General features: G+C 45.4%; 1 protein-coding gene across 3 annotated transcripts; it reads right to left on the reverse strand.

Annotated features, from left to right (window-relative positions):
- Nucleotides 1–787: 787 nt before the first annotated feature.
- On the reverse strand, nucleotides 788–15,423 carry LOC130384424 (muscle M-line assembly protein unc-89-like). 3 transcript variants are annotated; one of them, XR_008895873.1, is made up of 6 exons: nucleotides 15,267–15,423; nucleotides 13,407–13,781; nucleotides 12,055–12,321; nucleotides 11,489–11,594; nucleotides 2,118–2,265; nucleotides 794–1,063 (listed from the first exon to the last, which is right to left on the reverse strand). XR_008895873.1 is itself a non-coding variant. In XM_056592603.1 (5 exons), exons 1-5 carry the CDS (start codon nucleotides 15,310–15,312, stop codon nucleotides 2,214–2,216), a joined length of 846 nt encoding a protein of 281 aa, XP_056448578.1. In that variant the 5' UTR covers nucleotides 15,313–15,423; the 3' UTR covers nucleotides 788–2,213. The 3 variants fall into 3 exon arrangements, 2 of the variants coding, with proteins under 2 accessions (XP_056448578.1, XP_056448577.1); XM_056592603.1 differs by having other exon boundaries at nucleotides 788–2,265; XM_056592602.1 differs by lacking the exons at nucleotides 794–1,063; nucleotides 2,118–2,265 and adding an exon at nucleotides 9,621–10,929.
- Nucleotides 15,424–23,472: the final 8,049 nt, after the last annotated feature.

The following is a 23,472-nucleotide window of genomic DNA, read 5'->3' on the forward strand; positions in this document are numbered from 1 at the left end:
CACATGGTGCCTTAAATTTAGAGCTGTCCAACCCTCATCTTTGACCTCAACTGATAGATTGGGAGCTGTTTTTAATGCTATCCCATCTTGAAGGTCAATAAGTCCTTCCTATCCCCTCTTTCTGTACTCTCACTTTCCCTTCTCTCCGTCTCCTCATCCCTCCTTTCCTCAATCTTTAGAGCTGAAGAAAGTGGAAGACATGGCACTGTTCCTTTTTAAATATCAAAATGATATTCAATAATTTTCAAAATAGGAAACATTTCCATAATTATTCAGAGTTCATTCTTATTATACCTGTGTCACCTTTAACACTACAGCTGTGGTCAGGATATGGTCTCCATGGTTACAGGTCCAGGGGTGCATGGTGGTGTAGGGGCCCTCCTGTGTTTGAGGACGATGCACAGGGATGGTGGGAATAGCAGCTGCTCTCAGCCTAGTCTCACCCTTTTTGGTCTAGACCAGGGGTTCTCAAAGTTTTGACAACTGAGGGCCAATTTAGGAACCCAAAATTTGACTGCGGGAAACGCCGTCAGCATCCCAGTGGTCAAAAAAAACATTGCACCGTGGACCTCCGGGAATGAGGTCAAGTGAGGTCTAAATCACGTAACTGAGGTTCAGCCTTTCAAAGTAATGTACAGTCGGATTAAAACTAAGAAATGTAAAAGGATTTAATTGAAATCTAGAGGGAGTTTTTTTTTTTTAATAACTTACATAATTATGTATGTCATTTCGGGCCGCCAGGAATGATTCCGCGGGCCGCACTTTGAGAACCAATGGTAGACTAACTGGTCTGCCTCAAAATGTCCTGCAGAGTGACTTCCCTTTAGTTATTTTTAATAAATCAAACATTAAGCTTCCCAATGGTGTGTTCTTTGTTTGTGTTTGATTAAGATCCCCTCACATGTTTTTTTGTCATTGTAATCTTTGATTAGTCAGATTGCTCCTGCCGGTTTGAGCCAACCGTTTGGTTCTCCTCCCTGCGTCGGTGGGGAGGAGTACATCTGTACTCCTTTCTCTGAGCGATTGGAGCCTCCTCATGCAGCTCAGGAAACCGTGGTGGAGACTTTAGGACAACACGGAGGAAAGAGCGGACAAGCTGCTGACATGTTCTGAGTTTATTGATTTATATCATGAATTGCAGTAAATAAGTGAATAGTAAAAACAATATGTATAAGCGTGTGTATTATATATCTACACACATACAGTGGTAGGCATAACTTTAGGCACCTATGCTAAAGTTGACTAAAGAGAGGAATAAAAAATCATCTTTTGGAAATTGATCTTAATGCCTTAATTAAACCATTGATGAAAAATCCCCCAAAAAAAGGACACCAATTTTCTTTTTGAATGAATAATGTATTGTAAATAAATAAATGTTTGCCCTTAAAATAGATGGTGCATAAGTATAGACACCCCTATCGTAAATTCTCATAGGGGCAGGAAGATTTTATTTTTTAAAAGCCAATTATTTCATGGATCCAGGATATTTATCCTGATTAAGTTCCCTTAGCCTTTGGAATGAAAATAGTCCCACATCATCAAATACCCTTCACTATACCGATTTGCATTGAGAAATCATTAGGCTAATTAACAGCTGTATCCAAATGAAAATACACTGTATGCTCAGAATAAGGTAATAATTAAACTTTTATAGTTTAATAGCCTTCTTGAAAGGTCTAATACATTTCCCAAAAAGCTTCTTCTATGCCTAAATTGGGTGATGCACACCTATAATACCTGTATTTTTACACAGACGCTAAACAAAAAGACTTTAATTCAATTCTATGTGACTTCTGCTATCTTAATAATAGTATTCAGAGCAGAGAGGACAACGACACACATGGCAGCAGACAAAGTTCCTGCTGAGTTTCAGTGAATTCTACTTCCCCCTTCTTATATTAGCTCCACAGTGGTGAGGGGGATTATCTGCCCCCCATTAACTTTATCAGCATTTAAAATGGCTTCACTTTAACACAGGAACCATCGATGATAAGAACATGACCGATCTTATTGTAAACCTACATGACCCATAGACTGTAAAGATATGATTGCATAAACACTGAAATCATCAGAAATGTTACAATCAGAAATAGAAACTGAAAAGAACACGACTCAACCAATAAGTCTGTGACAGACAACAGACATGATGACGTCAGTGTTCCCTTATCTCGTCATCACTGGAGGAGGAAGAGGAGTCGCTGCTTGAGTTTGGTTCAGTGAACGACCTCGCTGTAGACGATCTCATGTTCCGGTCCAGGGGCTGACCTGTCACCCAGAAGCAGACCAGCAAACCTCAGATTCCCTTCATCATTTCACTAGTAGGCTTTAAGTGCCACTGAGCTAGTTAACCAGTGAAACTGTTTTTGTTTTAAACATAGTCTGTCTACTTTGTTCTCCACATATATTCTATGCCATTCTGTCAGTTACTCAAATAATAAATTATGTTGAAAAACAACAACATTTGTGTGAGTCTACGCCAAACAGTTTGCTAAAAATCAAATCTACTCTGAACTCCAGTTCGGGTGCTCTTGAATATCAGGGTTAAGGTGTGTGTGTGTGTGTGTGTGTGTGTGTGTGTGTGTGTGTGTGTGTGTGTGTGTGTGTGTGTGTGTGTGTGTGTGTGTGTGTGTGTGTGTGTGTGTGTGTAGCTTCTTTTGGGTCTACCAGCCTACCCATTGGACTGTAGCAAACGTTGCTCATCTAAACACATGCCACACCTGGTGCCATATCATTAATCTTCCACTTTAACATTAAAGTGGACATTTTTCAGAGAATTCGGTTCTGTTCCGTTTGGCGACTTATGATGATAAGTGGTAATTGCAATCTCTCCCGGTGAGCTCCACAGTGGGCTCCATTCCCTACGCCTAGTTGAACAGATTAGTAGTGCTCGAGTACCTTTTAGCGAAGACCAGCCCAGCCAGGAGGAGAAGGAACACAGCCCACAACACCTTCAACACCACCGACACCGTCAGGTGCCAGACAAACCTGCCTTTTTTTGTAAAACAACGCATTTATTTCAGATACAAATGGATTAGTTTACATCACTTTGTTATTAACAGTGAGATGACATTATATTATATAATGTGTTGGAAAAAATTGGATTCGATTAGATGACATCATTTCATGAAAAAATAAATTAGATTACCTATAAAATGACTTTATTTTAGATATAATTAGATTCAATTAGATAATTTTACACTAAAATAGACTATATGAAAATTTGATCATGCCAGACTATAGACTATATGACATTAGATAATGTGAGACTGTAATAGACTATATTAGATAATGTGAGACTATATTACATGAGATAATGTCAGACTATCATACACTATATTACACTAGATGAGGGACCACCCTCATGACATTAGTGAACACAGAGGGGCTCACCTTCATATTCCCCCACCAATAGACTCCAAGGCGCAGAGGTTTTCTTCCCACTGGAGTCCAGAGAGCAGGTGTAATTCCCTGTGTTGTTATTGGCCAGATTGCTCAGGTGGAGGGCGGGGCCTGTCTCTGATAGGGCGTGGCCATTTCTGTACCAGTGGACGTCCAATTGGTGGAAGGAGCAGGCTGAGGTACAGGTGAGTTGTGACCTGACCGCCCTCTTTCACCACATGGCAGTGACGGAGCTTTGACCTTCACATCCTCTCCATCTGTGAAGACCAGTGAGACGGACGTTCTTTACAACTGGACAGATTGACAGCATATACCCTTCAGTGGAAGTGGTCATCACTTATCATTGACTATTTACCACTGTCAGTTTGCAGATACAAGGAATCATAAAATGCATTTGATCCAAAGCGTCTTCCAGGACATCCAGAAACATCTCATGAGGAGCAGGTGGGTGAGGACATCTTGCTCAAGGTTGACTACAGGAAGCTACTAATCCCTCCCCAATGGGAACCAAGTCTAGTCTCTTCCTATAGTCCTATTATAATGGGACAGTAGTAGAAGTAACACCGACCCTAGTAACAGTACTAGATGTAAAACTAACTAGTAACAGTACTTGAAGTAACACTTACTAGTGACGTTGACTATGACTCTCATTCCATGGGCGCCTTCCACAAAGCTGTACCCTTCGGCTGTGATCTTGAAGAAGAAGCGGTACGTTGCAGCGTCCTGTTTCTCCGTCTTGATGATCTTTAAGGTGCAGTTCCCGACGAGGTCCCCCAGGTACTGAAACCTGCTGTCGGCCTGGAGGTTGCTGCTGTCGTACACTTTGGGCGTGGGGTTCCAGCAGAACTTCTCTTTGGAGCACCAGATCACCCGCTTCACCCGGAGCGCCGTGCCGGTGTCTTTGTGCACCTTGGGGTGGGTGAAGCTGCAGGGGATGGTGGCGGTGGAGCCCTCCACCACGCAGAAGGAGTCAGGGTACTCCAGGTGCCAGTCAGGTTCCGCCCCCAGCGGCCCTGGAGGAAGCAGACAGTCGGGGTCACAACAGGGAGCCCGGTTCTAAGGGAGGGTCTCACATGAGGTCATGCTCTCTCCAAGTTGAGCTTTTCACCGTCATGGTGAGAATGAGAGCGAAGTTTTTTTCTTTTATGTTCTAAAAGATTTTTTTGGTAAGGCCCATAAAGAAAACAATGCCATATCATTATCATCACTGCTATTATTATGATGATAGTAATAAACTGATCTGTGTCTGTCTTTATCTGAGTCTAGTGTTAGAGTTGAGATACCATTAGACTCTAAAAAGAGCTCTAGGTTGAGCCCACAGGCCGGCTGGATCCAGTTTGTGTACGGACACGTTCCCGGTAGTAAACAGAAGAAGCATTACAGCTTACCAGCTAGCAGCAGGAGCACAGAGAGGGTCCATGGATTCATTCATCTGCTCCGTAGCTGCCTCTCTGTGTCTGGTTTAACGCCACTTGGACAGGGGGAGGGCTGATTGGCTGATTGTGAAAGGCTACAGTAATAGGCTTCACATTTGACTTCCTCCTTTTAGATATTCTCTGCAATAGCCAATTACCTCAGTTCACATCGCTTTAAAGTCAATACATATCTGGCCTTCTCCCTCTCTCATATACATCACATACAATCAACAATGGTGTTACTATAAAAAACGACCAAATGGGACAAAATTAGCTGTAAGAATAATTTTTCTTAGTAGTTATATATCTGAGACCCTAGATATTACATCTCATAGTGCGTGCGTTTAACAGGTGAGACATCAACCACAAAGTAGCTATAAACTGCACACTCTATAAACTTCACTTTCCATGCGGTTTAAGATTTTTGGTTTGACAGTGAGAATGAGACAGAGGTGAAGGGGAGTGAGAGAGAGAGGTGAAGGAGTGAGAGGGAGGGAGAGAGGTGAAGGAGTGAGAGGGAGGGAGAGAGGTGAAGTGAGTGAGAGGGAGGGAGAGAGGTGAGGAGAGAGGACAGAGGGGAGAGAGGTGAAGAGAGTGAGAGGGAGGGAGAGAGGTGAAAGAGTGGAGGGAGGAGAGAGGTGAAGGAGTGAGAGGGAGTGAGAGAGGTGAAGAGAGTGAGAGGGAGGGAGAGAGGTGAAGGAGTGAGAGGGAGGGAGAGAGGTGAAGGGGAGTGAGAGGGAGGGAGAGAGGTGAGAGAGTGAGAGGGAGGGAGAGAGGTGAAGGGGAGTGAGAGGGAGGGAGAGAGGTGAAGGAGTGAGAGGGAGGGGAGAGAGGTGAAGGGGAGTGGGAGGGAGGGAGAGGTGAAGAGGTGAGAGGGAGGAGAGAGGTGGAGAGAGAGGGAAGGGGAGTGAGAGGGAGGGAGAGAGGTGAAGGGGAGTGAGAGGGAGGGAGCGAGGTGAAGAGGGTGAGAGGGAGGGAGAGAGGTGAAGAGTGAGAGGGAGGGAGAGGGAGAGAGAGAGTGAGAGGGAGGGAGAGAGGTGAAGGAGAGTGAGAGGGAGGGAGAGGGAGAGAGTGAGAGGGAGGGAGAGAGGTGAAGAGAGTGAGAGGGAGGGAGGGAGGTGAAGGGGAGGGAGAGGGAGGGAGAGAGGGAGGTGAAGGGGATTACCTGAGAGGGAGAGAGGTGAGGAGAGGTACAGAAATAGAAGACAGGGAGAGACAGAGAGTTAATATTAATAGACCATAAGGAAGTGGACCTTGTGCTGAAACCAGCCTTCAGGAAACAGTTCAGACGCAAATACTGAGAGCAGGAGGTGGACCACAGGTGTGTGTGTGTTCGTAAATATGTATGTATATGTATGAATGTCTGTATTGTGGATTGTGTGTAATGTGTGTGTGTGCGGATGTATGTGAGTGTGTGTGAATGTGTCCCTGACCGATGTCTGTCCATCCATGTGTTAATCACACGGATAGTGTGTGTTCTTTGCACTGGTTATCCCAGGTAGACCAGAGAGACCGTACCAGTGCAGAGAGACCTCACCAGTGCAGAGAGACCAGAACCATTAGCTCTTGCTCATGAAGTTGACAAGATCCAGGTGTTCCAGTTCCTGGGGTGATCGGCTGATTGTGAAAGGCTACAGTAAGTAGCCTTTCACAATCAGTAGTAACATTTTATTTCCTCCTTTTAGATATTCTCTGCAATAACCACTAACCTCATTTCAAAACGCTTTAAAGTCCATACAAATATCTGCACACCCTCTCTCATTTACATGACATACAATCATCAATGGTGTTGCTATAAAAACGACCAAATGGGACAAATTGAGCTGTAAGAATAATTGTTCATAGTAGTTATATATCAGAGACCCTAGATATCACAACTCAAAATGTGTGTGTATTCAACAGATTAGCCACAAACAACAAAATGTCAAAGTCAGTGGATGTTCTCAGAAAGTCGTCAGGTTTTTGAAGTGAGGCAGGGATGACACATGTTGGTTAACAGTAAAGTCATCTTAAAACATTCAAGTACATAAACACTCACTTTCCATGTGGTTAAAGATGTTTTGTTGAGCAGTGAGAAAGAGAGAGAGAGGTGAAGGAGAGTGAGAGGGAGGGAGAGAGGTGAAGGAGAGTGAGAGGGAGGGAGAGAGGTGAAGGGGAGTGAGAGGGAGGGAGAGAGGTGAAGAGGAGTGAGAGGGAGGGAGAGAGGTGAAGAGAGTGAGAGGGAGGGAGAGAGGTGAAGGGGAGTGAGAGGGAGAGAGAGGGAGAGAGGTGAGGAGAGAGAGGGAGGGAGAGAGGTGAAGGAGAGTGAGAGGGAGGGAGAGAGGTGAAGGAGTGAGAGGGAGGGAGAGAGGTGAAGAGGAGTGAGAGGGAGGGAGAGAGGTGAAGAGAGTGAGAGGGAGGGAGAGAGGTGAAGGGGAGTGAGAGGGAGGGAGAGAGGTGAAGGGGAGTGAGAGGGAGGGAGAGAGGTGAGGAGAGTGAGAGGGAGAGAGAGGGAGAGAGGTGAGGAGAGTGAGAGGGAGAGAGGTGAGAAAGATGAGAGGGAGGGAGAGAGGAGAGAAGGAGGGAGATGAAGATAGGTATGGAAATAGAAGACAGACAGAGAGAGAGACAGGGAGAGACAGAGAGTTAATATTGATAGACCATACGGAAGTGGACCTTGTGCTGAAACCAGTCTTCAGGAAACAGTTCAGACGCGAATACTGAGAGCAGGAGGTGGACCACAGGTATGTGTGTGTGTGTTCGTAAATATGTATGTATATGTATGTATGTCTGTATTGTATATGAGCAACAGATGAGCTATAAACCACAAAGTATCAAAGTCAGTCAATGTTCTCTGAAAGTTGTCAGGGTTTTGAAGTGAGGAAGGGATGACACACAAGTACAGAAACAGTTCACTTTTCATGTGATTAAAGATGTTTGGATGAACAGTGGGAGAGCGAGAGAGCCAAGGTGAAGGAGAGACGACACAGTGAGACGGATGTTCTTTAACCAACTGTACAGCTTGTGTAAAATATACGGAAAAACTGATCATTAGTTATGATGAGTTACACAAATGATAGAGCAGTTGTTGGTGTTTAAGAAGCCATCTGAAAGCAGCTAGTGTGTGAGCATTTGATTACATTATAAAAATAGTAAATTTATGGTAACAGGGGTAATTGTTCAATGGAAAGTTCAGGATACTTTGAATGCAAATCAATTCGACTCTCTTCCTACCGTCCTGTCATAATGTGTCAGTGCCAGAGCTAACACTTGGTACAGTACCATAAGTAACACAAGTGTGTTGTTACGATACGAGCAGTAACACTTACTATTGCCTGTGACTGACTACTTCAAGTCCGGTGTACCCTTCGGCGTTGGTCTCGAAGCGGAAGTAGTATCTCTTTGCGTCCTGTTTCAACGTCTTGATGATCTTCAAGGTTTAGTTCCTGACGAGGTCCCCCAGGTACAGGACCCTCCTGGTGGCCTGGACGTTGCTGCTGTCGTACACGTTGGGCGTGGTGAGGTGGCAGGGCAGGGGATCGGAACACCACACCACCCGCTTAACCTGCAGAATGGCCCCGCCCTTCTTCATGTAGACAGGGGGTGGGTGAGGCTGCAGGGGATGGTGGCGGAGGAGCCCTCCACCACGCAGAAGGAGTCAGGGTACTCCACGTGCCAGTCAGGGTCCTTAGTATATCTGTCTGTTTCCTAGCGAGCAGAACGAAGTTTACACCCTAAATAAAACGATGCTGGGCAGCACAGCTTTCACATTTACCGTCGTCATAGCAATAAGTGCTCTTTGGTTTGTTGTAAAAGCAGGCTAATTCAGTTATCGTTAAATTAGTAAATGACTGAAGTGCTCTACTTAGGGGGTAAATCCTCATCCTCGTGTGCATCGTGTACATTAATGTTCCTCATCACAGTGTCCCGCTCCTGTCACAGGAATCTAGAATCAATACATTTGGGGGTCCATAGATCATAAACAAGTGCCGATGGATATAAATCATAACTGGGGGGGGGGGGTTCTTAAAAAAAAAGTGATTATGGCAATTTCTTAATCACAATTAAGCCTATCCTTGATTATATTCCCTAAAAACAACAAAACATTATACACAATCACTGAAGGAGGATTATGACAATAAAAGGCATATTTCTAACTAGAACTGTCATTAAAACACAATTCAATGCCGAAACAAAGTTAATATTGCATTTTCCACTGATGAGGGTCAGCCATGCTTGGTTTACAGCAGTAGCCGCTCCCGTTATCAACCACCACCGCGACATCCTGGTGAGGCCTGAAAGAACTTCCCTATTAACCCTAACCCTAACAAACAGAACTTAATATACAATCACTGAACGAATATTAAGAAAACTGAGAAAATCTCTGCCATGTTCCTTTGTGCTGACAGAAACGTCACGTGACGGCAGCTTCTGCATTCAACAGAATTTATTGAATCCTCTGGAGGTATTTAAATGTCGACCAATCGCTTTGTGGTATTTTAATAATATGACGACCGTATATCCAAAATGGTTTGTTGATATATCCCACATATCTAAAATAAAATATTTGATTTCTGAAGTGGGAAATTACATTTTCACTCGTCACAATGCTTTTACAACAAGTGGAAATTAAATTGTTGATATCTGTAATCGATATTCACACCGATATTCTTCGGTGTGACGTTGATATTGTATTGTGTTCATATCATATTTTATATCAAATCATACAGCATAATATATGATATTATATTGCACACCATATTATATAATATCATATAACATATCATAGATCAAAATCGAATTGTATCAAGTTTTTTTGTTGTTACTAGAGATTTTTTGGTGAGGCTCATTAAGAAAACAATGCATTATCATCATTAATATTATTATTATTATTATTATTATTATTGTTATTATCATACCATATGGAATGTTAAACTGATTGAATCAAAGGGTTATGGTTAGGGTAAGGGTAGAGTTGAGGTCCCATTAGACTCTAAAAAGAGCTCTAGGTTGAGCCCACAGGCCAGCAGGAGCACAGAGAGAGTCCATGGATTCATCTTCATCTGCTCCGTAGCTGCCTCTCTGTGTCTGGTTGTTACGTCACTAGGGAAGGGGGAGGGCTGAATGGCTGATTGTGGAAGGCTACAGTAATAGTCTTCACATGCTTCCTCCTTTTAGAACCTTTTTTGAGGAAACGTCACCCTGACCTTGCCCTGATCCTCTGAGCTCGGCCACGGCACTCCCGCGTCTCCCGCCGTGCCCCGTGAATTAATGAATGGCCGGAAACTTCGGCACCGTGACAGAGGCCCGGCCAACGCGAGAACAGATCGCGCGCAGCGGCCTATATAATTTGTATTTGATAATAATACCTATAATACCTATAATACCTGTATTTTTACACAGACGCTAAACAAAAAGACTTTCGTTCAATTCTATGTGACTTCTGCTATCTTAATAATAGTATTCAGAGCAGAGAGGACAACGACACACATGGCAGCAGACAAAGTTCCTGCTGAGTTTCAGTGAATTCTACTTCCCCCTTCTTATATTAGCTCCAGTGGTGAGGGGGATTATCTGCCCCCCATTAACTTTATCAGTATTTAAAATGGCTTCACTTACTAACACAGCAACCATCGATGATAAGAACATGACAGATCTTATTGTAAGCCTGCATGACCCACAGACTGTAAAGATATGATTGCATAAATACTGTAAGCTAACAGAAGAAGAAAAGGCTCATGAAAGACTGAGCCGCCATTCCATCAGGAAACTAGATATGAAGTATCTTTTTTTAAACATAGCCTAGTCATCAGGACCAGAATGGAGAAGAACCAGTCTTTACAAACCTCACCGTTATTCAGACAACCTTGATTATATTCAGAATAAACAACAACATACGATAAAGAAAGAAAACTCAAATGCATAAAACACTGAAATCATCAGAAATGTTACAAGCAGAAATAGAAACTGAAAAGAACACGACTCAACCAATAAGTCTGTGACAGACAACAGACATGATGACGTCAGTGTTCCCTTATCTCGTCATCACTGGAGGAGGAAGAGGAGTCGCTGCTTGAGTTTGGTTCAGCCAACGACCTCGCTGTAGACAATCTCATGTTCTGGTCCAGGGGCTGACCTGTCACCCAGAAGCAGACCAGCAAACCTCAGATTCCCTTCATCATTTCACTAGTAGGCTTTAAGTGCCACTGAGCTAGTGAACCAGTGAAACTGTTTTTGTTTTAAACATCTTATGTCTACTTTGATCTCAACATAGTGTTTCATGCCATTCTGTCACTTACTCAAATAATAAATTATATTGATAAGCAGATTTAAAACCCTTTGTTAAAAATCAACTCTACTCTGAACTCCAGTTCAGGTGCTCGCGCACGCACGCACGGTTAGGTGCGTGCGTGCGTGCATGCGTGCGTACATGCCCGGAGCTTATTTTGGGTCTACCAGACTACCCATTGGACTGTAGCAAACGTTGCTCATCTATCCAGCATACATCTAGGTGGACACACCCACTTGTGATGTCATAAAGGGCAGATTTTCAAAAACGTCATCTAACGGCTAATCACACTCACACCTGGTGGCAGGTCATTAATCTTCCACTTTAAGATCAAAGTGGACATTTTTCGAAGATTTCGGTTCTGTTCCGTTTGGCGACTTATGATAAGTGGTAATTGCTCGAGTACCTTTTAGTGAAGACCAGCCCAGCCAGGAGGAGAAGGAACACAGCCCACAGCACCTTCAACACCACCGACACCGTCAGGCGCCAATCACTGTCAGACTTGTATTTTCCTGTAAAACAACAAATTTATGTCAAATACAATAAGATTAGTTTAGATCACTTTATAATTAACAGTAAGATTACGTGTTAGATACAGCTCGATTAGATTAGATGACATCATTTCAGAACCAATCACATTAGGTTACCTATAAAATTAATTTATTTGAGATACAATTAGATTCATTTAGATAATGTTAGACTATAACAGACTATATTAGATGAGATAATGTCAGACTATACTAGAACATATTAGAATCGATAATGTTAAACTTTAATAGACTATATTACATTAGATAATGTCAGACTATAATACACTATATTAGAAAAGATAATGTCAAACTATAATAGACTATATAAGATAATGTTAGACCGTAATAGACTGTATTATATTAGATAATGTTTGACTATAATAGACTATCACATTAGATGAGGGACCACCCTCATGACATTAGTGAACACAGAGGGGCTCACCTTCATCTTCCAACACGGCCAGACTCCAAGGCGCAGAGGTTTTCTGTCCACTGGAGTCCAGAGAGCAGGTGTAATTCCCTGTGTTGTCATTGGTCAGAGAGCTGAGGTGGAGGGCGGGGCCTGTCTCTGATAGGGCGTGGCCATTTCTGTACCAGTGGACGTCCAATTGGTGGAAGGAGCAGGCTGAGGTACAGGTGAGTGTGACCTGACCGCCCTCTTTCACCACATGGTCAGTGACGGAGCTTCTGACCTTCACAACCTCTCCATCTGTTGAAGACACAGTGAGACGGGCGTTCTTTACAACCGGACAGATTGACAGCATACACTTATCATTGACTATTTACCACTGTCAGTTTGCTGATACAAGGAATCCTAAAATGCATTTGATCCAAAGCGTCTTCCAGGACATCCAGAAACATCTCATGAGGAGCAGGTGGGTGAGGACATCTTGCTCAAGGTTGACTACAGGAAGCTACTAATCCCTCCCCAATGAGAACCAAGTCTAGTCTCTACCTCCTTCTATCACCTCCGTAATATTGCAAAGATCAGATCCTCCCTCACACCTCACGCTGCAGAAAGACTCATCCATGCCTTCATCCTCCCGCCTTGATTATTGCAATTCACTCCTCGCCGGCATCTCCACCACCTCCATCAACAGACTCCAACTGGTCCAGAATGCAGCAGCCCGTCTCCTCACTCATACTAAAGCGTGGCACCACATCACCCCAGTCCTCAAGAATCTCCACTGGCTCCCCATCTCACATCGGATCCACTACAAACTCCTGGTCCTCACCTACAAAGCTCTCCACCATATGGCCCCCCCATATCTCTGTGATCTTCTCTCCCTCTACCAACCCCCCCGGGCCCTCAGATCCTCCTCAGCTGATCTCCTCCCCACCCACACATCAAAACTCCACAGCCTGGGTGACAGAGCCTTCTCCAGGACATCTCCCAGGCTCTGGAACTCCCTCCCCCAACATATTCATGACTCTGAGTCCCTCACCATCTTCCAGTCCCGCCTCAAGACTCATCTCTTCTCCTCTGCCTACCCCTAGATCACTCACTATCCCTAGCCCCTAGCCCCATCAATTTTTTTTTTTTTTTCTTGTTTATCTATTTTTGTGCCCCTATGTAAAGCGCTTTGAGTACGTGAAAAGCGCTATATAAATTGAATCTATTATTATTATTAGTCTCTTCCTATATTCCTATTATAATGGGACAGTAGTAGAGGTAACCCCGACCCTAGTAACAGTACTAGATGTAAAACTAACTAGTAACAGTACCAGAAGTAACACTGACCCTAGTAACAGTACTAGATGTAAAACTAACTAAGTACTAGAAGTAACACTTACTAGTGACCTTGACTCTGACTCCTTTAAGTCCGGTGTACCCTCCGCCGTTGGTCTCGAAGCGGAAGCGGTACGTTGCAGCGTCCTGTTTCACCGTCTTGATGATCTTTAAGGTGCAGTTCCTGACGAGGTCCCCCAGGTACAGGAACCTGCTGTTGGCCCGGACGTTGCTGCTGTCGTACACGTTGGGCGTGGTGAGGTGGCAGATCGGGTGATTGGGGCACCAGACCACCCGCTCCACCCGCTCCACCACCACGCCGGTGTCTTTGTGCACCGCGGGGTGGGTGAAGCTGCAGGGGATGGTGGCGGTGGAGCCCTCCACCACGCAGAAGGAGTCAGGGTACTCCACGTGCCTGTCAGGGTCCGCCCCCAGCGGCCCTGGAGGAAGCAGACAGTCGGGGTCACAACAGGGAGCCCGGTTCTAAGGGAGGGTCTCACATGAGGTCATGCTCTCTCCAAGTTGAGCTTTTCACCGTCATGGTGAGAATGAGAGCGACTGGTTGACGTTGATATTGTTATGCGTTTGGTTTAATAATTTTATCTAATATTTGATATCATATTGACGTGTGTCCCAAGAGGACCCACTGTAGTGATGCACCTAGCCGCTCCAGAATCACTCATGAAAAGAAAACAAAACTGGGACACAAATCTCTGTCAACAACGGTTACCCTACATATACGTATATGTGTGACTTATGTATCTTATTATGCAGAAATTTGTGTGCCTCATTTATTTTAGTATGTAGAAATGTATGTGCCTAATATATCTTATATTAATCTTGGGTATTTTACATATACCTTATATATATATAGAAATTTAGAAGCACTCGAGATGTATGTCTTCAAATTGCAATCAAGGGTAAATAGCACAGGGAGACGTGGGCTGCATGAGGGGGCCACTGTGAGGAATACAAAGAACGTGTGCCTCTGTAGGCCCCATGATATGACCGACATACGTTGACCATAGCGCGTGATCCTAAAGAGAAAACAAACATATTGTAAACCCGTGATGACTGTTGCATCAAGCATCATGTGCCGCCCTGCGGGCAAAATAGGTAAGGTACCCAGAAATGTATACCAAAGGAACATTTGTTGAGAAAATGTATAGAAACTCAGACTGTTGGATCACATCGGGCCCCCACCCCATTTTGGGCGTAGACAAACGCGTGACTCTGCTTTAGGAGATAGTGATTTAGAGGTTCTCAATCAGACCTAGGGGGACAGAGAGAGATTGAAAGCTTCTTGGGATTGTTAGCTGATCATCTTCTTAGGTGGGGCCGTGTGATCCACTTTCTTCTGCTTTTCTGCTCTTAGAACTGTACACTGAACAGTGTCCGGGGAACTTAGCAATAGCATTTCATCTTAGGAACTCTGACATAGCCTATTGGTTTAGTTTTAGGATCGGGAATGTTCTCAAGTTTAGGCTGAATAAGCCGTTGAGCTGAGAAAGAAAGCCCTTATCTTAATGGACACTCTCTCAATCTGAACTCACTTGCAAAAGATATTGTGTTTATTGGACCTAAAAATAAATCTACCTGACTACATTTGTAATAGGTTAACTTAATCTTTCGAGTCCTTTCTCTGTCGCCCACATCGGCTAATTTCACACTCTTTTTTTTTCTTTTATCTTTTGAAAGCGGCACATTAAGAAAACAATGCATTATCATTATCATCAGTGTTATTATTATGATAACATATGGAACGATAAACTGATCAAAGTGTCCTTCTTTGTCTGTGTTTAGTGGTAGAGCTGAGGTCCCATTAGAGTCTAAAAAGAGCTCTAGGTTGAGCCCACAGGCCGGCTGGATTCAGTTTGTGTACAGACACGTTCCTGGTAGTAAACAGAAGAAGCATTACAGCTTACCAGCTAGCAGCAGGAGCACAGAGAGGGTCCTTGGATTCATCTTCATCTGCTCCGTAGCTGCCTCTCTGTGTCTGGTTATTAACACCACTTGGACAGGGGGAGGGCTGATTGGCTGATTGTGAAAGGCTACAGTAATAGTCTTCACATGTAGCTTCCTCCTTTTAGATATTCTCTGCAATAGCGAATAACCTCTTTTCACCATACCATATATAGCTTCCCTTCTCCCTCTCTCATTGACATGACATCCTATCAACAGTTCAGTTTATATTGACCCAGTAGAACGTCCCTATAGTCCCATTATCAACGTGTTTTATAGAAGTAGTCCCTTTGCTTTGGATTGATCTACAACTTGGTTTAGATCGTAACAAAACATAATTTGAAGTAGAGTTTGACTTTCTATTATTATATTGAGCAACCGTTATGTCTTTATTTGATTCATCAAACTTAGAGACTAGAAGTTAGGGATGCACGATGGGCCACAATGTACGTGGCCAACATCGGTCACAGGTAGAGTACCTTGAGTGTAAATGGATTATTGATCAACCATTATTATTGCTTGACCTATAAACAAGATATTGTGGATGTTAGTTTACGAATGTTCTCTGAAGACAGGAAATATGAGTGTTGGTGAGCTGCTGAGCTTATCTCACACTATCTCTCACTCTCCGCCTGAGTTCATGGGTTGGCCAATGGGCAGAGAGGGGCGGGACTTCTGGTGATAAGGATCAACAGTGACTCTGCTCAGTTATATTTATGCCTTGTGGTTTGTGTCTTCGTTCGTTCATTCTCTGGTTCTTCTTTTTGTGTTTCCCCATTCTGTGATAGAAACAAAGTTAAGATAAACTAAAGACGGCCGACCCGCTCCTCCTAAAGACGGCCGACCCGCTCCTCCTAAAGACGGCCGACCCGCTCCTCCTAAAGACGGCCGACCCGCTCCTCCTAAAGACGGCCGACCCGCTCCTCTAAAGACGGCCGACCCGCTCCTCTTAAAGACGGCCGACCCGCTCCTCTTAAAGACGGCCGACCCGCTCCTCCTAAAGACGGCCGACCCACTCCTCTTAAAGACGGCCGACCCACTCCTCTTAAAGACGGCCGACCCACTCCTCTTAAAGATGGCCGACCCACTCCTCTTAAAGATGGCCGACCCACTCCTCCTAAAGATGGCCGACCCACTCCTCCTAAAGACGGCCGACCCACTCCTCCTAAAGACGGCCAGCCCACTGTACCTAATGAAGGCCAACACACTTCTTCTAAAGATGGCCGACTCATTCCTTCTAGGTGGCTTTCAATGGGCTCTTCAAGACACAGGACACAGGGTGATGAAGTTCAAACCGGTTTATTGCGGATGTTGAAGTCCCTGACACATGAAGATGGTGATCAATGCTGCCATCTAGGTGATCTCCTGAGTGGTTGTGTTGACGGCTGGTTTAACCTGTGAGCATTGACTAGCCAACGCACAACAGGTGTGCAGCCCCACCAGCCCCAGAGTCTCTCAGTCTGACTCAGGCCAGGTGAGGGCTGCTGGGACAGCCGTCCAGCCACAGCCCCACAGGGACGACAATGGAATTTACTACAATATGACAAAATAATTATTCTAAAATACAATCACCTTTAACACATTTATTAACATGAACATTTCTACTTTATCTTTACGCGTACAAATATGTTTTCTTTAAATCAACTTCATTCTCTCATATCGACAAACATCTTTTTTACATTTGATTGGTTTTGTTTGAGCACCATTTAGCGAACGAACAACCCCAGCCAGGAGGAGAAGAGAAGAAACCCCCAACACCAGCCCTTCACCACGGCCAACCACCAGGTTGGACGGACCAGCGGAATCCTGGAGAACAACACAAGGGGTTCATCCATGGATGGAGCGGTCATTAGGTTAGACTGTAATAGATAATGTTAGAGTATCATAGAGTAAGCAGCTAATTTAGACTATACAAGACTGTAATAGATAATATTAGACTATCATAGACTATTTAACAATTATATGCTGAAGTGATAGTTAGTAGTATATACTAACTATATACTAATATAGTTTAGTATATACTACACTTGAACACTCCAAAAATAAACAAGATAACACTTATTGCCGGCATGATTTTTTTTTTTTGAGTTTGTGACCTCAATCATGGGATATTGCCCAAAATTTCGGGATAGCAAACCAATCAAATTGCGCTAATTTAGATAATAGATAATGTTGGACGATCAGGGACTGTATTCATTTAGATAATGTCAGACTATACTAGACTATAATATATAGGATAATGTTAGACTATAAGAGACTACATTACATTAGATAATGTCAGACTAGTGTCTTGCTATAGACATCAGTAGGACAGGGGGAGCTGATTGGCTGATTGTGAAAGGCTACAGCAAAATGTCCTCACATGTAGCTCCCTCCTTTTAGATATTCTCTGCAATAGCCACTAACCTCAGTTCACATCGCTTTCCAGTTCATATATATCTGCACTTCTCCCTCTCTCATTTACATGACATACAATCAACAATGGAGTAACTATAAAAAACGACCAAATGGGACAAAATGAGCTGAGAGGTGAAGGGGAGTGAGAGGGAGGGAGAGAGGTGAAGGGGAGTGAGAGGGAGGGAGAGAGGTGAAGGATGTGAGAGGGGAGGGAGAGAGGTGAAGGGGAGTGAGAGGGAGTGAGAGAGGTGAAGGAGTGAGAGGGAGGGAGAGAGGTGAAGGGGAGTGAGAGGGAGGGAGAGAGGTGAAGGGGAGTGAGAGGGAGGGAGAGAGGTGAAGGGAGTGAGAGGGAGGGAGAGAGGTGAAGGAGAGTGAGAGGGAGGGAGAGAGGTGAAGGAGTGAGAGGAAGGGAGAGAGGTGAAGAGGAGGGAGAGGGAGGGAGAGAGGTGAAGAGGAGGAGAGGGAGGGAGAGAGGTGAAGGAGTGAGAGGGAGGGAGAGAGGGAAGGGGGAGTGAGAGGGAGGGAGAGAGGTGAGGAGTGAGAGGGAGGGAGAGAGGTGAAGAGGAGGGAGAGGGAGGGAGAGAGGTGAAGGAGTGAGAGGGAGGGAGAGAGGTGAAGGAGTGAGAGGGAGGGAGTGAGGTGAAGGGGAGTGAGAGGGAGAAGATGAGGTGAAGGATGTGAAAGGGAGGAGTAGAGAGTGAAGGGAGTGAGAGGGAGGGAGCGAGAGGTGTAGAGGGAGTGAGAGGGAGGGAGAGAGGTGAAGGAGTGTGAGGGAGGGAGAGAGGTGAAGGGGAGTGAGAGGGAGGGAGAGAGGTGAAGGGGGAGTGAGGAAGGAGGGAGAGAGGTGAAGGAGTGAGAGGGAGGGAGTGAGGTGAAGGGAGGGGAGAGGGAGGGAGAGAGGTGAAGGAGTGAAGGGAGGGAGAGAGGTGAAGGGGAGTGAGAGGGAGGGAGAGAGGTGAAGGGGAGTGAGAGGGAGGGAGAGAGGTGAAGGAGTGAGAGGGAGGGAGAGAGGTGAAGAGGAGGGAGAGGGAGGGAGAGAGGTGAAGGAGTGAGAGGGAGGGAGGAGAGAGGTGAAGGGAGTGAGAGGGAGGGAGAGAGGTGAAGGGAGGTACATAAATAGAAGACGGAGAGAGTTAATATGAATAGACCATAAGAGGGTTGACATTGTGCTGAAACCAGTCTTCAGGAAACAGTTCAGACGCAAAGACAAAGCAGGAGGTGAACCACAGGTGTGTGTGTGTGTGTGCGTTCGTAAATATGTATGTCTGTATTGTGTATTGTGTGTGTATTGTGTGTGCGTGTGCTTGTATGTGTGTGAGTGTGTGTGAAAATGTCCTCACATAGCTTCCTCCTTTTAGATATTCTCTGCAATCTAACCTCAGATCACATCGCTTTCAAGTCCATATATATCTGCACTTCTCCCTCTCTCATTTACATGACATACAATCAACAATGGAGTAACTATAAAAAATGACCCAAATGGGACAAAATGAGTGAGAAGGTGAAGGGGAGTGAGGGGACGGGAGAGAGGTTGAGGAGAGGTGAAGGAGTGAGAGGAGGGAGGAGGGGTGAAGGGGAGTGAGAGGGGAGGAGAGAGGTGAAGGGATGAGAGGGAGGAGAGAGGTGAAGGAGTGAGAGGGACGGAGAGAGGTGAAAGGGAGTTGAGAGGGAGGGAGAGAGGTGAAGGGAGTGAGGCATGGAGAGGTGAAGGAGTGAGAGGACGGCGAGAGTTGAAGAGTGAGGCGGGAGGCGAGAGGTGACAGGAGTGAAGAGGGAGGGAGAGAGGTGAAGGAGGTGAGAGGAGGGAGGAGAGGTGAAGGGAGTGAGAGGGGAGGGAGAGAGAGGTCGAAGGGAGTGAGAGGGAGGGAGAGAGGGTGCAGGAGTGAGAGGGAGGAGAGAGCAGGTGAAGGAGTGAGAGGGACGGAGAGAGGTGAAGGAGTGAGAGGGAGGGAGAGAGGTGACGGGGAGTAGAAGTGAGGGAGGGAGAGAGGTGAAGGGAGTGAGAGGGAGGGAGAGAGGTGGAAGGGTAGTGAGAGGGAGGGAGGAGAGGTGAAGGGAGTGAGAGGGAGGGAGAGAGGTGAAGGGGAGGGAGAGGGAGGGAGAGAGGTGAAGGGGAGTGAGAGGGAGAGGGAGGAGAGGTGAAGGGGAGTGAGAGGGAGGGAGAGAGGTGAAGGAGTGAGAGGAGGGAGAGAGGTGAAGGAGTGAGAGGGAGGGAGAGAGGTGAAGGAGTGAGAGGGAGAGAGAGAGGTGAAGGAGTGAGAGGAGGGAGAGAGGTGAAGGAGTGAGAGGGAGGGAGAGAGGGAAGGATGTGAGAGGGAGGGAGAGAGGTGAAGGAGTGAGAGGGAGGGAGAGAGAGGTGAAGGAGTGAGAGGAGGGAGAGGAGAGAGGTGAAGGAGTGAGAGGGAGGGAGGAGAGGTGAAGGAAGTGAGAGGGAGGAGAGAGGTGAAGAGTGAGAGGGAGGGAAGAGAGGTGAAGGAGGTGAGAGGAGGGAGAGAGGTGAAGGAGGATGAGAGGGAGAGAGAGGGGAAGAGGAGAGGGAGGGAGGGAGAGGTGAAGGGTGAGAGGGAGGGAGAGAGGTGAAGGAGTGAGAGGGAGGGAGAGAGGTGAAGGATGTGAGAGGGAGGGAGAGAGGTGAAGGAGTGAGAGGGAGAGAGAGAGGTGAAGGAGAGGAGAGAGTGAGAGGGAGGGAGGAGAGGTGAAGGAGTGAGAGGGAGAGAGAGAGGTGAAGGAGTGAGAGGGAGAGAAGTGAAGGGGAGTGAGAGGGAGGGAGAGAGGTGAAGGGAGTGAGAGGGAGGGAGAGAGGTACATAAAATAAAGACAGAGAGAGAGTTAATATTAATAGACCATAAGAGGTGGACATTGTGCTGAAACCAGTCTTCAGGAAACAGTTCAGACGCAAAGACAAAGCAGGAGGTGGACCACAGGTGTGTGTGTGTTTATAAATCTGTGTGTCTGTATTGTGTGTGTATTGTGTGTGCGTGAGTGTGTGTGTATGTGTGCCTGATCGATATTGTCGTAGCAATTTATCTTATCACTTCAACTAACTATAAGTGTAAGGAATCGTGGAGTCCGGAAAAAGTATTGACAGAGACTCTATTGTTACCCACAAACTAGGAACAACAGAGCCGAGTATGGTTTATAAAGACACTGACGGGGGCTCTGATCCCGCTCTCTCTTATCCATCCCAACTGAGCTGTTTTGCATGTAATATGACCGTCCTGTATATGTTCAAAATGGACTTATATGGCATGGACCAGCCTTGCATTCCTTTAGGTATGTGTTCCTCTCCTGTAGTTAATCTAAAATAATTGGAGGATGTCCGTAGCCTGGGCCCCAACGTCCTTGGCGCCTTATCAGCCCCTTGCTCCGAGTCCAGAGGTGGTCTCTCTACTTTCCACCATTAATGTTTATGCCTGATGTATATAGGCCTGATAACACTCATAGTTAATATAAAATTAAGTCTTCACATTTTACTTCCTCCTTTTAGATTTTCTCTGCAATAACCACTAACCTCAGTTCACATCGCTTTAAAGTCGATATATATCTGCACTTCTCTCTCTCATGTACATGACATACAAAAAACAAATGGTACAAAATTAGCTGTAAGAATAATTTTTCTTAGTTAAATATCAGAGACCCTAGATATCACAACTCAACAAAGTGTGTGTGTTCGACAGTTGAGCCATGAACAACAATGTGTGTGCGTTCGACAGATGAGACAAACAATGTGTGTGTGTTCAACAGATGAGCTATGAGCCACAAAGTGTCAAAGTCAGTGGATGTTCTCAGAAAGTCGTCAGGGTTTTGAAGTGAGGGAGGGATGTTGGTTAAGGGTAAAGTCATCTTACAGTGCTCAAGTACATAAACACTCAGTTCACCCAATACTTACTGAATCTCCACACCCACCAGATGGTGACATTTTGTCATTCCTGTCACTATCATGCATTTGATTAGTTAATCATATGCTATTTATTTTTACAGCATTTGACCACAGCTTTCATTGTTGATTATCTTTGTTAGGACACTTTTGAATAAAACAACGCGTTTTCCTCTTTGCTCCCATGATTTATGTTGCATCTAAACCTTTATCAGACAGTTTGTGGAACCTTCCACTTACCTTAAAACCCGCTCTCAATTCTTGCTCTCATCACTTCATGAGATTTAAGATTTGCACCCTGCCTCAATAACATAAATGTACTGCACAATGAGTGGCGTCAGAAATACCATTTATGGCTCAGGCGCCTCCACCTTTGCGTTGCCGCGGTTGTACTCACTGACTTTTCTTCCATCTTCCTTCCCAGAAAATAAATCTGGCAAGGGTAGATTTATAAAGGTCAAAAGGCCAGGGGCTGAAAACACTGAGGATGAAGACAAGCCTGGCCTACCGCAAGAGAGTATATGACCTTAGTTTAGGGAGTAGTTGGTACATAAACCTCCCAATAGAGTAGAACCCTGGCCTTTGAACGCAGCAGGAATAGTTAAATTATACCGTTGCGGTCTGCACCCCACCTGATAGTATGCATTAGGAACCGTTGGTCTTTAACAGAAATCCCCTTATTTGTCAATACCCCTGTCCTAGTGATCAAGTGTTTTCCTCCTTGTTTTCACCGGCTTTTCTTTTCTTCTCCATTCCTTACTGCACACACTTTCCCCCAAACTCCTCCGACAGCGGCCCGCCCAGAGCCGCCTCATAAGCCCATCCCCCAACCACGCAACACCAACGCTGCAACGCATCACCTCAAGCAGGAGGCTCCTCAAACGGAGTCCGGGCGTTCAGACGGAGACTCCAGATCTGGTGGTCAGGGGAGCGTCATACAAACAGGAAGCTCCCATAGCCCACCGGGAGACGCCTCCCCCAATAAGTTGAGCTCTTGCGATGAAACGCTACCGGACAGGGAGAGCGAATCCCATTGCAGCGATGAAAATGGTAACCGATAGATCACAAGCACCCCACTGGTTTTGAAAAAAGTAATAAAACTAAAACAAAGTGTTGCCGTCTGCATCCCACCTATGCATTAGGAACCCTTTTATTGGATTAGACCAGTAGAACCAGCACCCCCTTTTATTGGATTAGACCAGTAGAACCAGCACCCCCTTTTATTGGATTAGACCAGTAGAACCAGCACCCCCTTTTATTGGATTAGACCAGTAGAACCAGCACCCCCTTTTATTGGATTAGACCAGTAGAACCAGCACCCCCTTTTATTGGATTAGACCAGTAGAATAGCACGCTTCTGCTGCATTGTCAACAACACCAGTTGACATCATTATGGAAATTACTTGTGTCAAGACCTTTCCTACATAACGACTCCTTTGTCACCATTTAGGAACTGCAGCTTTTATGAATATACATTGTACAAGCTTGTAATTTGCGTCCTGATTTATCTCCACGTCTACCCAGTTAGTGTCCGTCCTACCAGCATTCTTGAACATCTGTTTCGTAGCCTGTCCCCGTGGTAACCATCTCTCCTTTTCTCTAGTTCTCCCCCTGCCACCGGACCCCTGCCTGCCTGACAACCCGCCTGTCGTCGAGCCCTTGACTGTCTGACTGCCTGCCTGTTACCGGACCCCTGCCTGTCTGACTACCCGCCTGCCTACCAATAAATCCTGTTTCCTTCACCCCGCCTCTGCCACCCTGTGTTCAGCACTTGGGTCCCCACGTCCTGTTCCCCAACACTCACCTAGATGCATTTAAAACAGATTTCCCTATTGAGACAAATTTGAAAGACATTTAAAATTTAAATTACTCTTTATTCATATTCTTCAAATTAA

Source organism: Gadus chalcogrammus, chromosome 6 (assembly GCF_026213295.1).
Source record: "Gadus chalcogrammus isolate NIFS_2021 chromosome 6, NIFS_Gcha_1.0, whole genome shotgun sequence".
NCBI lineage: Eukaryota > Metazoa > Chordata > Actinopteri > Gadiformes > Gadidae > Gadus > Gadus chalcogrammus.

Excerpts from the sequence above, each read along its gene's own strand:
- LOC130384424 (XM_056592603.1), bottom strand. The coding sequence starts at position 15,312 with ATGAAGATGAATCCAAGGACCCTCTCTGTGCTCCTGCTGCTAGCTG. Across the intron at positions 12,322-13,406 it reads AGTCAGAGTCAAGGTCACTA|ATGGAGAGGTTGTGAAGGTC; the intron begins GTAAGTGTTACT and ends TGTCTTCAACAG. Across the intron at positions 11,595-12,054 it reads GGCCGTGTTGGAAGATGAAG|GAAAATACAAGTCTGACAGT; the intron begins GTGAGCCCCTCT and ends GTTGTTTTACAG.